At 54.5% G+C, this 16,239-nt stretch overlaps 1 protein-coding gene across 13 annotated transcripts in view; it reads left to right on the forward strand.

Annotated features, from left to right (window-relative positions):
* CELF4 (CUGBP Elav-like family member 4) overlaps positions 1-16,239 on the forward strand; it is a 295,827-nt gene that overhangs the window by 75,353 nt on the left and 204,235 nt on the right. For all 13 annotated transcript variants that reach the window (XM_057699751.1, XM_057699756.1, XM_057699755.1 and 10 more), the window contains exon 2: positions 949-1,031. In XM_057699751.1, coding sequence (XP_057555734.1) covers positions 949-1,031 — 83 coding nt within the window. The remainder of the gene's footprint in view (positions 1-948; positions 1,032-16,239) is intronic.

Raw genomic sequence — 16,239 nt, forward strand, 5'->3', positions numbered from 1 at the left:
ACCCCAGGCCGGCCCAAGCCACAGCCACACCTGGAGGCAGAGGAAGAGGCCCTGACACTGGGTAGTGTGAGGGAACTCTCAAAAAGATTCTCCCACCAACAAGTATTCTCATTGCCTTGTCACCGTGCCTGAAGGGCCAGCATTAAAAAGTCAGCCCTTGAGTCAGGCACAGCGCTCTGTAAAACCCAGATTCCCTGGTGAGGCACTGTCAGAATCATGCAAGGGGAAAACTGGACTGGACCTTTCAGACCACTGGGTCAACCCTCTCAGTTCATATGCGAGGAGACTGAGGCAGGATGGGGGGACTGCTGGAGTCACCCAGGGAATTGGAGGCAGAGCAAGGAGTCTCCAAGCCCTCTGGGAGGGATGTGAAGACATCACTGCAGATGTGCAGTCGACTGGGGTAGGGGACACATGGACAGCCCCACTCATTTTATTAGGACAGGCTGACCTGGGGTCCTCCTTACAGATGGAGCCTTTATTTGAAAGGCCGGGGTGGTCCCTGCATCATCCGTCCTAAGGGGCAGAGCAAGAGTTCATGATCAAGTGTGCCTAGAGGTGCCGGGGGTGAGGGGTGGCAGCTGCCCCTTCTGGGAGGTATTGGGACTGGAGCTGAAACAGAGCAGCACCCGGAGGAAGGGAGGGAGGCAGGCACGGGGGCACGGGGACAGGCAGAGACCCGCGGGGAGAGGGGGCGTGGCGGGGGGGAAGATGCAGCGTGGGGAGACTCACAGAAGGAGCAAAATAGAAAAGCAACGAGAGGGACGAAAAGCAGACACGGGGAAACGGAGAGGCAGGAAAGCTCGAGGAGCGCTCACGGGAGAGAAGGAGAGGTGGGGAGAGCGACCAAGAGTGGGGAGTGGCCGGAGAGGGAGAGCGGGCGGGAGGGCGCGTGGGCGGCCCGGGGGCGCCCCACTGACCCTTCTCGGCGCTTGCTTCCCTCCCCAGGCTGCGCCTTCCTCACCTACTGCGAGCGTGAGTCAGCGCTGAAGGCCCAGAGCGCGCTGCACGAGCAGAAGACGCTGCCCGGGGTAAGTGGCGCCCGCCGAGGCGCGAGCGGCCGGGGCGCCGACAGGGGGCGACTGCGGGAGGCCGAGCTGCGGCGCGGCCGGCGGGGGGCTCGCGGGCGGCGGTGCGCGGCGCCGGCCTGCGCTCGGGAGCTCGCGCGCCGCCCCTCGGGCCCCCGGGAGCCGCGAGGCGAGCGTCTGGGGCGAGGGCGCGCGGGCGCCTAGCTCAGCCCTCGGCCGGCGGCCTGCGCACTCGGCCGTCCAGGCCCGACGGAATCCCGGGCGGGGGACGAGCTCGGCCGCGGCCGCAGAGCTCGGGCGCGGCTCCTCCCCTGGCCCCCCGCGGCGCCGCCGACCCGCTTCCCCCTTCCGAGCGCTGCGTGTGCCGGCGGCCCGGCGTTGGGACGCGGGGGGCCCGGGGCCCCGAGAGCCCCGAGCTGCCTCCGCTGGCCCCGCGGGGCCGCCGGTGGCGGGGCCGCCCGAACCCCCGCCGGCTCGACGTCGGACACCCGCCGCTCCTGGGGTGGGGGCCGGGCAGGGGCGGGAGGGAGCGCCTACCCGCCCGGGCTCGGCGCCGCGAGTGAGATCACCGCGGTTTATTTAAGGAGCCAGCCCTCGTCTTTGATAAACTGTCGCGCCTCAGCCCTGGTTTATAGCTTCTGTGCGGGGGAGAAGAGAATTATTTATGGCCCCCCTAACTGGGTGTGATATCAACCATGGCTATTATCGAGGCTAGTTCATCACCATAAAATAAGAAGTGTTCCCCGGGTCAAGGGTCTGCGCGGTCTCTCCTGTGGGTTCAGAGAGATGGGGGGGGAGGGGGAGATATACGGCTCACCGTGTATCTAAAGATAAATGGAAAGATGTGAGTGTTTGTGGGCATAATTTAAAGAATTTAAAAACGTTCCGTGTTTCAGCTTATACAATGGACCCTGCAGGGAAGCACGTGGGTTCTATATGTGCTCACCAATATTTACACATGCATGTTTACATTCTCACCAAGCAAACCGTATGTAAACACACGTTTCCATTTCTGCCCCACAGCGGGAAAGGTTAACCAGGTAGACAGAAAGCGCAACTGGGGCGGGGGCAGTCTTGCCTTGCACCCAAGATCCTTCTTTACCCGTTTAAGGATGCGGAGGACCTTCCTTCCATTAAGACAGCCTTTGTATTGTATTTTGGTATTTGTGATTGCAAAGCACGGGGCTGAGTCATCTTAATAACACACCCGTGGATGCAAATGTATGGAAATCGTGCACCGCACAGGTCTCTGTGTGGAGCCCAGCTCTGGCACGGTGGCCGTTCCCCAGTTGGTTTTTTAGTGGCGCGGCTACATGCACATATATTATAGTAATTACTTTCTGGGTGCCCTCTGTAAGATGGCAGAAATATGCTCCACATCGCCCCATGTTATGTATGAAGCATAAAGCCATATTGTAAGATAATCAAAGGCTTCTGAGAAAGGTTTGTGCTGATTAATAAAGTGTTTATGGTACTTTGTTTTGGGGGAGATTGTGATAGATATTTTAGAGCCACCCAAATGGAATAGAAAATACCACATTGTTATGGGAGGCCCTTCATCAGCTTGAGAGAGATTGCTGGGGAGTTTCGTGATGGCTAAAAGCCTGGAATTAGATGGGGAAACAGAAAGAGAAGGTGGGAGGGGGAGGCTTAGGATTTTGAAGGGGGAGAGGCTAGGGACTGGTAGAATTTCAGAAGCAAGTGTGGATTGTTCAGGATCTAACATTAACTTGTGGTTGTTTATTTTACATATAATAGAATAGCTAAATGATGGAGTGTATTAGTTCTTTAATAATTTATAGAAATACTTTGATGTTGCAGTAATTACATTAAAGGTCACATATCAAAGGTAATTTGGTTGAGCAGCTGTGATGGTTTCTCAGAAGCAATCAATACCACTGTCCGTGGTGCTGATTTCACCAAGGGGCCTGCCAGATTAAAGAAGGCTTATTACCAGGCAGAAAGGCCCAGGGGAAATCAGGAGCACGTTGGAGTGGCGCGCCAGCCCCCCTTCCGCCGGTAATTAACACTGTTCCCCATAATCTGTCCTAATCCTTCATGCTGGGAGATCCAGTGGCATTTTTCAGAAACCACAAAGACAAGTTGAGCAAGTTTGGGAGAAAGGACAAAAGACAAAAAAACAAAAAACACGGTGAATGTACATTGGGAGGGGGGGAGGGGTGAGAAGAGAGGTCAACAATGGAACTAAAACATAAACTAGAGTCCTCTTGCGGTGCCTGGAATGCTGTCCTTTCTTCAAAGGCCTCATGGTGAGACTTGTGGCCTCAAAGACCTCATCACAATTCTCAGGGCAGGTACAGCCCACAGGGGGAGGGGCAGGGAGAAAAGACAGGACTGCAGCTCGAACGTCCCAGGGCACATTATCCGTACACAAACTCAGATGGAGACTAATGAAAAAAAAATGGCCAAATTTTAAAGTGGAGTCATTTGGATTCCAGAAAGCAGAACGGGTGTTATTATTGTTGGTTGGTTCTCTCCTTTGAGATCAGAGAAATTGAGCCCCTGGCAAATACTGGGACGGGCCCAAGCAAAGTGCTCCCACCCAACCATATAATGGGTGTTCCCATCAGCTGAGGCGGTTATCACGGCTGCCTGTTTTGGTTAGGGGGCAGAGAGAGACCTCTTCTTTTCTGGGGTGATCACACTAGGTGCCCTGGTGAGCGCATTCTATGTCTGACTAGGGAGAAAAAAAATTGAAAAAAGAACCTGGAAATTGGTAACCTCAGCAATTTAGGCACTTTTCCAGACTTCAAAATCCATTAAAATCAATCCATTAAAATCAGCCCTCCACTTTCTCACTGAAGAGAGAAAGAGGGGAGAAAATGGTGCAGGCAGCCCATTCTGTTTCACAGCAAGTTACAAAGCTAGCATCCTGTTGGCAGCAAGGAACACAGTCCCAGTGTTGTCATGCGCGAGCACATGCATACACATACTGCCACCACCCAAAACAATAACAAAGCAACAGAGACAGAACTAGGGACACCCCTCCCATGTGTCCTCATTTGAGGACTGGGAAGGGGAGCTGACATTTCTCTTGGGGTAAGTGGAAGCTCAGAAACCAGATCACAGTGGCTGTTTTTACACGTCACAGGTCAGTATCCCTGGAAAGCAGCCTAACCAAAGTCTCTCGGATGGCTGCTGGAGTCATCCCTGGACCAGTATTACAAATGGATTACTGTTTTTTAATTTGGCATGCCTTCAGCGGGATGAGATTACTAAACTACAAAGCCTCATCAGGGTCCCTTCGAGCAGGGTCTCCTGCCAGCATCTAGGCTGGTCCCTTGCCCTCTCCAGCCCACCTTCTTCCATTCCCAATGTGTGTTCCATCATTTACAGGGTACAGTCAACATGGTTTCTGAATCCACCAACGAGAATTTCCTGAGTGTGCGCTGGGCACTGTGCTAGGCATCCAGGCAGACACAGAAATAAGAAAAATGCAGCCCCACCCCCTCTTGGAGCTGCCCATCAAGTTGGAGACAGAAGTCACACACACAGTGAAACAAGACAGCATGTTATCATAGGATGGGTAAAATAGAAAATAGCTCAATGATAACAATTAACATTTAATAAACGCTTACTGACAGGCGTGATACAAGCACGTTATGTCCATTACCCCATTTTATCTTTACAACCACCCTATTGAGAAAGATATCATGAGTACCCCCTACACATGAGGAGATCCAAGATTAGAGAGATTAAGCAATTTGCCCAAGGTCACACCATTAATAAATGGCCAAGCCAGGACCAGCACCCAATCTACTACCAAAACCCAGGATACCCACCTTTCTTTTCTAGGGCCACCAGTTGCTTTAGAGGAGACCCAGATAACTATGGGGTGTAGGAGTTGCTCAAAAGTGTGTTCAGGACATGGGCAAGGTGGGAGTAGAGAGTTGGGAGCAAAACGGTTGTGTCAGGTGAGAGTGCTGGTCTGAGAACCAGCCTAGAAGATAAGGCACGCATGACAGGTCAGGAGCCGTGAGCCGGGCAGGAGAGGTCCACTCGGAGAGCTCCCTGGGGCATGAGTGTGCAGAGGAGGCCTGTTGGAAGAATTCTTTCCTTAAAATAGGCCCCTACTGCTTAGTCCCAGCTCACCCTGCCTTTGGGACTTTGCAGGGAATTGTCTTCCAGGAAGAGCCCATCCGTTCCCAAAGTTAGGAAAGTAGGGCCTCTGGGGGGAGACTCTGATCAGAGAAAACCAGGCCACATGGCCAGCAGTGGCCAGCACTTTGCTCCCATGGCAGCAGAAAGGGCACCTCTCCAGGGCTGCTGAGGGGGAGGAGGTGAGTTCACTTATCTGGAGGTCTGAAAGCAGGAAGAAGAGGGAGCAGGCAGGGGAGAGGGGAGGGGAGAGAGCCGGCAGGGGGAGGAGGCGGGGGCAGAGTGGGAGCTGTATCTGCTTGGTAAACATTAAAGTTCCAATTCACTAGTTAAAGATTGGCTTTTGTGCCCTCATTCTGGCAACCTGAGAATACAGAGCAAACCCACACACTCCTCTGTGGCTGTCTCCCACCCCCACCCCTCTCAATTCAGCCTAGTAGACAAGCAACATCGCTGCCATCACACCTCCCAACTCAGGTCCCGCCACCCAGGACGCATCATTTCCATGGAAATTCAATGTGACCTTCTTTGAGTTCACCAGGAAAGATGTTAAAATGGAAAATTTAAAAAAAACCCAAAAAACTCAATTGAATTTCTAGCACTTCTGTCTCAGGATATTCTCCTTTTTCCCCCTTCCTCCCATTTTCATTTTCTGAGTCCCATCTTCTCTTCCTTTCCTTCTCTTCTTTTCTTTTTCCTTTACACCTGTTTCCTCCTGTCTCTCCCTCCTGGTCACTTTCCTCTTCCTCTTTTCCCCTCTCACTTCCCATCCTTTCTTCGTTATCCTTCTCACTTGCCTCTCCCATCTCTCTTCTCTCTTCCTCCTCCCCTCACACCCTCCCTCTCTCTCCTCCTGTCCACCCCACCTCTAGCTTGACACCCACAGGAGGCTCTCATGGGACCTCCAGCAGCTTTACTGGGACTTCCCTGGTGAGGCCCATCTCCCTCCTGACAGCCCCGCCATGGAAGGATCCGTCTAATTTTATGTACAACTGTAAAGATGAATGATAAGTAGAAAGGATGCAGGCAAGAACAAGAGGAATAAATTATAAAGGGCAAATGATGACAAGACAGGGGTACCCAGAGACAGTGATAGGATAACAGAAACTAAAGATGAATTTATGATGGATGTAGTTAGCATGTACGGAGGCTGTTAATTTTTCGGGGTAGTTTTACAACTTCCAGTGATTGGTGCAATCAAAGTGTTTCATTGTAGAGATGGGATGTATTTCCACCTGTCCATCCTGCAGGCACAGTGTTGGTTTTGGTCTCTAAACAGTGAGTTGGGTGCCAGCAGCGCATGTCTCTGCCTCCAGAGTGGGGTCACAAGCCAGATCCCTGCATACCTCCAGCTTCCTGGTCCTGTGGTCCTTCTTGCTGAGTGTATTGGTTTGGGGACTGCTGTAACAAAGTCCCACAAACCGAATGGCTTAAACAAGAGGAATGTGTCATCTCACAGTTCTGGCACTAGAAGACCAAGATCAAGGTGTGGGTGGGGCTGGTTCCTTCTGAGGGCTGGGGGGCAGAATCTGTTCTGTCCCTCTCTCCTCGCTTCTGGTAGCCTCAGGTGTTCCTCGGCTGGGAAGCGGTGTTCTTATGCCGCCACATTAACGTCCCTGTGTTTATGCCTGTTTCTGTGTCCAAATTTCCCCTGTTGATAAGGACACCAGTCCTGTTGGATTAGGGGCCCGCCTAATACCCTTATCTTAACTTGATTACATCTGCAAAGACCCTGTGTCAAATAAGGCCACATTCACAGGTACCCGGGTTTCGGTCTTCAACATCTTTTGCGGGGAGCGGGGAACACGATTCAATTTGTAACACTGAAAAGTGGGCAGCCCTATGGCTCTTCCACGGCAGGGAGAGAAAGGGCTTCAACAGTGTTTGAGTCACTGGGGCGGGGGGGGGGGGGTGTTTCCCACCAGCCTTTCCTCTGCATCTCCCCCCATCCTCATGCTCTTTTCTTTCTCTCTTGCGGAAATGAATGACATATCTTCTCTCTTTTCCCATACCTTCTAAAGAGAGCTACCCATCTGTCCTTTTTGGGCAGTGGGTCTTAACAGAGAGCAACTTTGCCCCCCAGGGGACATTTGGACATTCTCTGGAGATGCTACTGGCATCTAGTAGGCAGAGGGCAGGTTGCTGCTACACATCCTACAGTGCACAGGACAGCCCCACAGCAAGAAGCGTCTGATCCAAGATGTCAGTGGTGCTGAAGACCCTGTGCTGGGACCAAGGGCAGATGGAAAATGCACAGTGAGGCCCTGGGGTGGAGCTTCCCTCTCTCCTACCCCCTGCTTCTTGCTCACCTGAAGGACAAGCCCAGGGGTCCTTAGGGTGTCAGAGGTGGGAGGGTTCGTCAACGGGCAGACGCTCAAATGGTGTGAGCGCAGAGGGGACAATGGGCAGCACAAGAGGGCAAAGCCCCCTCCAGGCTTAGAGATGGCTTCCCGTACCATTCACATGTGTATCTGCAGGCTGCCCGGTTTCAGCACCAACTCCTAGCTCAGTTTCCTCATTTCACCTGCACGGAATCTCTGCCCCTTGGGAAAAGAGTTGAAGTTCGCTTGTGACACAGCTGGGACCAGAACCCAGGCCTCCACAGCCCACCCACATGTGGGGTCTCTCCAGCCTCTCCCTTTGGAAGAGTCCCCATCCTGACAGGAAGCAGGTCTGGCAGGCAAGCCAAGCAGCCACAGACCATGCCTCGGCCGGGGCTGAGCACATAGGAGGGGGCACCGGCTCCAGGAGAGAGGGCGGACGTGCTTTAAATCCAGACACCGGGCGCCAGAGGACCTACACCTGCATCGGCACACACTCGGCTCTTGCCTCTTCTCCTCACACCGGGCCTCGGCCCCACCTCCCTCTGCTTCCAGGGAGCGTCTTCACTCCCCTCCCCCGCCACACACAGAAACATCTCGAAGCCCTCCTCCCGCTAGGGCTGTGCCCTGTGTCCTAAGGTGTGCGCTCTTCTCTTCCTCGCCCCTGCCCACACTCACCTGGATGCGGAGGTGTCCCCATTTCTCCGGCAAGTGACTCTCACACCTTCTCTGTGGCCCCCACGACAGAACCCAGGCCCAGCCATGGCCTGCCTTCAGCAAGACTCCCTCACTGGTTTCTCAGAAGGATCCAGAGAGCCTTTTGTCCACAGCCACCATCTCTTAACTTGAAGGGATAAGTAAGAGGCCACGTGAGGTGATGGTCAGAGCCTGGGCCAGAGTCAGGGAGCCTGGGCGCCAGGTCCACACTGCCCCAAACAAACCAGGTACTTTGAGCGTAGCGCTCAGTTCAGGGGCTCCCTGGGCCTCGCCTTCTGGAAGGAGGCTGTGGGCCAGATTGCCTCCGGAGCCCCTTCCAGCTCTGACATCCTTTAAAATTCTAAGAATAATAGACTTGGCATTACTCACATTACTGAAGATGACAGGGAGGGGAGGGGAGAGTGGGAGGGTGAGGAAGATAAGTGTCTCCTGGCCTCCACGGCCTGACTCCATCTGTGGCAAGCTGATACAGTGCGGGTCAGCTCGGTCTCTCCCTGATGCACACCAGTGAGACTGCCCGCCCCCGAGGGCCAGCTCCAGCACAGGGCTTCAGGGAAGGGCTGGGTCCCCTGCCTCCCCTGTGTCCATCCCTGCCCCTCGGCCCCAAGCCCTCCTCCTGCCCTCTGCTCAGGTCTCTTTCTGAGGAGACCAGGCAGGCATTTCTCAACTTCCTTCAGCACTTGCCCGGGAACGGTTTGGACCATGATTGCCGTCACCAACTCAGCAGCAACAACGTTCACAGATTACCTGCCCTGGTGCAGCGTGCCTGTGAGGGATGTGGGGTGCCTGACATCAGACACAAATGAGTGAGACACAGCCTGTTGCTGAAGGTTTGGGAGGCAAGTGTGAAGACAGCTCACGATCCAGGAGAATATCTTTAGCTGCCCAAAAGTGGTAGTGCCCAGAGATTCAGCTGAGAGACCTCCGGACAAACCAAGGTGGCTGGAGGAGCCCCCCCACCCCCAACCCCACCGCGGTGGCCTCCTGCTTCCAGGCTCCTCCCCCTCTGACATGCTTCCTAGGTTGGCTGAGGGTATCATAGCAACAGAAAGATCTGACCACCTGGAAGGAAACTCCCCAGGATCCCATACCCGTGGGACTTGGCTGGGCGCTGACTCCCTCTCCCATCCACAGATCCATGCAGCTCTCACCCAAGCACATCGCCTTCTTTCAGCTTCCTCTTCTTTCCGTGTCATTCCCTCTGCCCGAGAGTTTTCTTCATCCGCGGAGGCTCAAATCCAACACCACATCCCCTGTAACGACCCTCTGGCTCTCAGAGAGCTTTCTGATGGCCCTGGCCCCCGGTGCAGCCCTTTGATTCTACGCGGCTCCACTAACTCTACCTTTCCGCTCTCGGAGTCCCACCCCCAGTGCTTCCTGTACCTGCTGCTTTGCCCGCGGATCTGATTCGGAGTAGGGCTGGGGGACGAGGGCAGGGGACGGCTTCTCTCTCTGCCCCTGGACGTCACCGGTCTTGGCGTCACCCAGCAGCCTTCCAGCAGATCCATTCTCAGGGCTCCTCTTCCATCCACATCAACCCCCTGCCCCCTAGAACATTTTCAGCTTAGCTCACCCTGCAGGGTTACGTTTGTAAAGACAGGAAGGTCTCCCTTTGTGGTTGTGGGCGCCTGGAGGAAACGCTGTGCGGAAGGCGCTTTGGCCCGGGCAGTGGCAGCTGGCGTGGGATGAGTGTCTGGGGACGGTGATAAGAGTGGCAGGACCCCCGCGCACACATATGTGTCAGCTGGGGGAGCGGGGGTCCTGGGCTGCCCCTGTGGACGCACCTGCGTGAGTCCACGTGAGGCTCTTGGAGAGTTTGCTGACCTTCCTCCAGAGCATGAGGCAGGGCAGCTGGCTGTCTGGGAGGACTCCTGCTCCAGGACGGATGTGCTCTAGGACTGGAGGGGTTTCTCAGCCAGGCGGCTGTGCTGTGGGCCTGCCTCGTTCCAGAACGGTAAGCTGCCAAGTCCCATCAAAGATGGGCACCCTGGTGATGATGGCAGAAAGCAGTGTGGCTTTTTGTTCTTCAAACCTTCGTGAAAATAGTAGTAAAGGGAAAAGTGCTGGAGTTCAGGGCCAGGTTTACTGTGGCTCCGGGGTGTTTTGATGGGAGGCATTTGTGGTGTGGTCTCAATGTGACCACCAGGGGGCGCTAGGCAGGTGTTTTGCTCGCCCGGTGCCCAGAGAGTGGGCACAAGGCTAGTGTGAGCGTGCTGTGCCCACTCTGTGCCCAGCGGAACACTCCTCTCCGCCCTCCAGAGCACTTGCAGCCTGTGGGGACGACGGCACCCTGCTGGATGACTTGGGACAAGCCTCGTGACCTTTCTGGGCCTGTTTCCTAGCTCCACAGAGACAGTCTCGGGCGTAGGTCCTTCACGTGCTACGGATTGCTGTAGAATCGGGGATGTGAGTGTGCTTGACCTTGGGGTCCTTTGCCACAGTAATGTCCAGTGGCTCCTCATTCAGTCATGAAATAGTAACAGGACAATAAGAATGTGAGATGGTCAAAAGTGTGGTTTGTGCCCTGTGTCTCATTACATTTCAGGAGAGGGAAGGACCGTGAGAGGAATGACCAGAAGGGACCCCGTGGAAGGGGAGGCAGATCCAGGTGTGTGTCAGGGAGAGGAAACTGGAAAGGTGGTGAGGAGGGCGGACCGTGGGGGGCCAGGAAGGTCTGGGTGTCCTCCCGGAGTCAGGGATGAGAATGGGGAGACGGTGCTGGGAGAAAGCAGGGGTCCTTCTCCCACGGTGGCCCTCGAGGACCTCCAGCCCGTGCAGCCTGCCAGCCCCGCTCACCTCCAGGCGATGAGTCCTGGACATCCTGCTCACTCCAGACCTGGTTAGGGCACCAGCGATCCCCAGCTTCTCTCCTCCCTGGAAAGTCCTGCCTCCCCCTGCCCACCCACCCCAGGGCCTCAGGACTTAGCTCCAAGCCCCTGCCTTCATCTCAGAAGCTCTCCCAGGCTGCTCTAACCTACATTGGTCTCCCCTTGGTCTGAGCAAAGTCAACAGAGCCAGAGGTCTAAACCCTGGCTAAGTGTGGACCTGGGCCGAGCGTATCAGCATCACCAGGTGCCTGTTAGAAGTGCAGAGGCTTCAGCCCCACCCAGATCAGTTGAGCCATGTTACTCAGACCGGACCCCACTGCATTTTAACAAGATCTCATGGAGAATCTTTTGGAGAATCAGGTGCACAAAAATCTTGGTGACCACTGGCGTAACTTTAGGCTCTGAAAGATACTTAGTTTGACTTTTCCCAGAAGCAGACTTCAGAAAAGCATTAGAGTGCAAGTGCTTTCTTTAGATGGTGACCCAAGATGCATGAATAGGATGTGAAGAAGTGCCACAGGGTGACAACTGCCATTCACTGAGGACTCACTATGGGCCTGACACTTTACAGGTAGTCTCTCATTTATTTATCAAAACAGTATCACGTGTGTGCTCTCAAGTAAGCATCACCAGCACTATTCTATGCACGAGAAGACTGAGGGGAAGGGGCTCACTCACCAGGAAGTGGTCTGGTTCCAGGGCCCCCTCTCCTTCCACCACACCCTGTGTGCCAACCCTGTGGAAAACCCAAGCTTCACAAGGTCAGGAATGGCATCACCTTCCTCTTTTTCTGTCACCCCAAGGTCAAGGCCAAGATGCTCCTACGGGAGGCTCTGGAGTGATTGCTAGACCCCCAGGGGGCCACATGAGGCAGGTGGTATCCTCACAGGTGTCACCACACACCAAACTTGACTTTGGACTGGAAAAGTTCTATTCTGAATGGGAAACAGAGTCAAATTCCAGCCTCAGTTCTGCCTGGAGCATGACTATGTGCCCTTGAGGAGCCACTTAACCTCTCGAACCTCAGTTTCAGTGGCTACCCTGTCAGTTAGAAATACTTTTGGCTGCAGCAGCTTCAACAAATGGAGCTTTGGAGTTTTGCATATCACAGAGTCTAGTTGTCTGGTGTTGGCTTGGTAGCCTAACAGTGTCAGCATCAGAGTCTTTTTCCTCATGGTTATAAAATGGCTGCCCCAGCTCCGTGCATCATACCCACAATCAAGCAGAGTAAGTCCATCTGTGTCTGTCCATTTTGTCAGGAATGCAAAAGATTTCCCATAGGCCCCTCCCTGGTAGAATTCTGTGTGTGTCTCACTAGCCAGAACTCCCTGACCACCCTGGCTTCAAGGGAGGCTGGGAAAGGGAATATCTTGCCAAGGATGAGGCATATACCTTCCATAATCAAAACGGAGCTTTGGTCAGTGAGGGGGAAGAGGGGATGGATAATGGGTAGAAGCCAAGAGAGTCTCCCCTATTAGCCTCCTAGAGATGGGTGGGGATTACAGAAGAGCAAGCTGGGCAGAGCAGAAGCCCAGCTCACATACCTGCAGTGCTTGCCTTCAGCTCAGATCATGACCCGATGCTCATATGGGGAGGCTGATTCAGAAAGAGTTGTTCAGAAAGAGTGTGTTCTAAGAGCTGCTTCTTCAACACAGCACTGCTAACTCAGCGTGTTCATCCAACTACTGACATGGTTTCTGCTTCCATGAAATTCTTCATGGGGGGTGAAGATTTCAGCCCCTTAGGTATCATATTTTTATCTTCTACATCTCTCTTGAACCTGTATCTTTCTTGAGCTTGTATCCTTCTGTGCCGCTGTATGTGGCTTCAATATCAAAGAGTCAAAGGCCACTGTGCTGCCTGACAGCTGTCCCCGCATCACAGGCCTTCCATGGTCATGTCCCCATGCTCACTTTGTGGCCTGGTGGGTACACACCTTCCGAAAATGGCCCCGCCAGTTTTGGGGGTGACAACTTGACTTTTCAGAAACGGAAGCAACAGTACTTCTGGCCTGTCGTCGGGGTGTGGAGTGAGGTGCGTGTGCTCTGCGCCAAGCCTGCCTGAGGGGGGAGAATTTGCCCTTGTGATTAATTTCAGCTGGGCTGCACTGAGAGCTGGGAGGGAAGGGGTCAGAGACCACCCAGCTGGCCTGCGCATCCCTCTGCTCCCCAGGCTCTCCCTCGAAGCTCTGCCTGCAGCTCGAGAAAGGCCCACCCAGCCTTTCCCCCTGCCCAGCGCATGGGCTGTCTCAAGAGGTAGTGAGGGGCTTCCCTGGTGGCGCAGTGGTTAAGAATCCACCTACCAATGCAGGGGACATGGGTTTGATCCCTGGTCCAGGAAGATCCCACATGCCACAGAGCAGCTAAGCCCGTGCACCACAACTACTGAACCTGCGCTCCAGAGCCCGCGAGCCACAGCTGTTGAGCCTCCATGCCACAATTGTTGAAGCCTGTGTGCCTAGAGCCCGTGCTCCACAACAAGAGAAGCCACCGCATTGAGAAGCCCACGCACCACAATGGAGAGTAGCCCCCACTCACTGCAGCTAGAAGCCTGTGCACAGCAATGAGGACCCAACACAGCCAATAAATAAATAAATAATTTTTTTTAAAAAAAGAGGTAGTGAGCCTCCAACCACAGAACTGTTCAAGCTGAGTCTGAGTCGCCTGGAGGTGTGGGGCGGGGAAGGGAGAGCAACGCAGGTAATTCCCACATTGGACAAATCATTTCCAGGAGCTGAGCCAAGACTCCATGATTTTCTCTGTGTTTCAGTTGTGTCTCCATCATCGATGGCCCCAGAGCACGCCAGTGCCAACCCAGTGCAAACCCACTGACCCGCACTCCCGGCCTCCATTCAAGAAGTCCACTCAGACCTCCCAATCTCTCCCTCCTCTGAGGACCCTCAGGACTTAGAGGCCAAACCCACCACCTTACTGGGCAGGCTCAGGCTCCAAATTCAGCCAACCCAGCCCCACCACTCTGAGCTGCATGACCTTACGCAAATCGCTTCACCTCTCTGTGCCTCGGTTTCCTCCTCTCAACCCTGGGATGCCAATAGCGCCTTCATCCAGGGACTGATGCATGAAGTGAGGCCAGCAAAGTGCTGAACACTCTGTGCACATGTGGGAACCACGCGATGGGCTCTACACGGCTGCTGCAGCCATCCCCCCACCCCCAAGCTGCCTTGGAGTGAGTCTCCTGGCCCGGCCCCTTCTACCCGTCCCCCCCGCCCCAGCTGCCCTGGGCTGGAGGACCACTGGCCCAGGCTGCACAGCGGCAAACCCTCACATCTATATAGCTAACCCAGGGCCGACCACGCAGGAGACCAACATACCTCACAGAGTGGAAGCCAAGTGTGGGAGTGGCCAGAGCATCCCTCAGGACCACTGGTGCGGTCCCTGCCAAGGCCTGGTTGTGCTTGGAGAGGGGATTTGAGATCACCCCTTCCTGCCCCTCGGCCCCCGAGAGGTGTTAGCTAAGTTTGTCCTAACAGTTTGCACAATCCCCACGTGAGACTTGCATACCTCCCTCTCCACACTCCGTTCACCAACCCACACTCCGTTCACCAACCCACACCCCTGGAAACTCGGTGAGGGGAGCCCAGAAGATTTAAAACCCTAGTCAGTGAGAGCAGAAGCAGAATCACACCCTGGTATCCACATGGCTTGAGATGGTCCTGGAGGCCCTTCGAGGCAGGGCGACCCAGGGATCTGAAATGAATATGCACTTGGCCTCTCCCAGCAGCTCTGACAGCTGGCATCCAACAGCTGGGACTGCTCAGAGCCTGAGAGAAGGTTTTTCATTCAGTTGGTAAGTGTTTCCTGAGCACCCACCAGGAGCCCGGCCGTGTATTGGTGCTGCTTGGCAGGTGGGCACGAGGAGAGGCCAAGGACCCCGCTGCCCCTGGGGCTTTCCCTCCTGCAGAGGAGAAACCATGTACATGCCAAGCAATTAGAGGACAATGGATTGAGACTTTGGGCTGACATGTAGAGCTCTGAGTCGTCAGGGAGCATTGCGAGGCCGTGTCTACTGAGGGCTTCCATGAGCCATGCTGTGCTGGGTACCGGGGATGCTGTCCTGGGAAGGACAGGCAGGATTTGGGTGGATGAAGGGGGCTGGAGACAGTATTCCAATGAGGTGACAGCATGTACAGAGGAGGAGAGAGAGAGGAAGGCTGTGGGGGAGACCGCATTGCTGGAGTTCAGGGTGCTCAGAAAGAGACTGGGGGTCTCCAGTTAGAGGAGGCTAGGGACTCCAGGGGGGAGGGCCTTGAACATCCACTGAGCAACTTGTTCTCTTTTCTTGGGGTACTTGGGAGCTATTGAATCTTCCAGAACAGGAGAATGACAAGCTCAGTGGGCAGAGCTGGCACAGGTCGGGTACAGGTTGCCAGAGGCAACTCTCTTGGTGTTGGGAAGGCCTGCTGGAGCAGGGTTGAGGGAAGATTGTCTCCCTCTGGACTCTGAAGCAGGTGAGGGGAACTGGCTTCCCCCCACACCACCACTTGGAGGGCTTTTCCCACCTGGAAAAGAATGCTGGAGAGGTCCCCAAACCACTGGCTGTACATGGAAGTTTTGAGACATTCAGATTTGTAACAAGTGCCAAGAAGGACAGAGGTTCCATCTCTCTCTTTCTCTCTCTCTCTCTCTCTCTCTCTGTCCTACACACACACACACACACACACACACACACACACACAGAGGCATGAGGTCAGGGTAGGGCCTAAAAATCCACGTGTTGCAAATCCTCCCCCAGCGATTTCAGTGCCTGTCCAGCTCCAGGAGCCATGGGCACCCCCATTCTCTGTCCAGCACTGTTGGGAAACCTCAATTCCTCCTCTCAGGTTAGAGGAGTTTGGTCCATGAATGGGACTCTTCTCCAACATTATGCTTCTTTTCCAAGGGCAAGAGAACCTCAGAAAAGTACAGGGGGTAATGCCTTAGCTCCACCCTCTCCCCATCATTTTGCATGGGAGACACAGTAGCCCAAAGAGGGCACATGGCCCTTGAAGGGCCATCGACAGTTAAGCATAGCTCTGCCCAGATGCCACATTTGGGTCCTTTCTCATTTGCAGCACAGCCTTCATCCTGAAGAGGCTCCGTGATTGATGAATCTGGTCATCTGGTCAACCGGCCCCAAATCAGAATAGCTGGGGGACACCCATTCCTGTTAGCATACACATGATGGGGTTGCTCAGTGCAGTTTCATTACTTTTGAGTAGACAATCCG

Source organism: Hippopotamus amphibius, chromosome 11, assembly GCF_030028045.1.
Source record: "Hippopotamus amphibius kiboko isolate mHipAmp2 chromosome 11, mHipAmp2.hap2, whole genome shotgun sequence".
NCBI classification, from domain to species: domain Eukaryota; kingdom Metazoa; phylum Chordata; class Mammalia; order Artiodactyla; family Hippopotamidae; genus Hippopotamus; species Hippopotamus amphibius.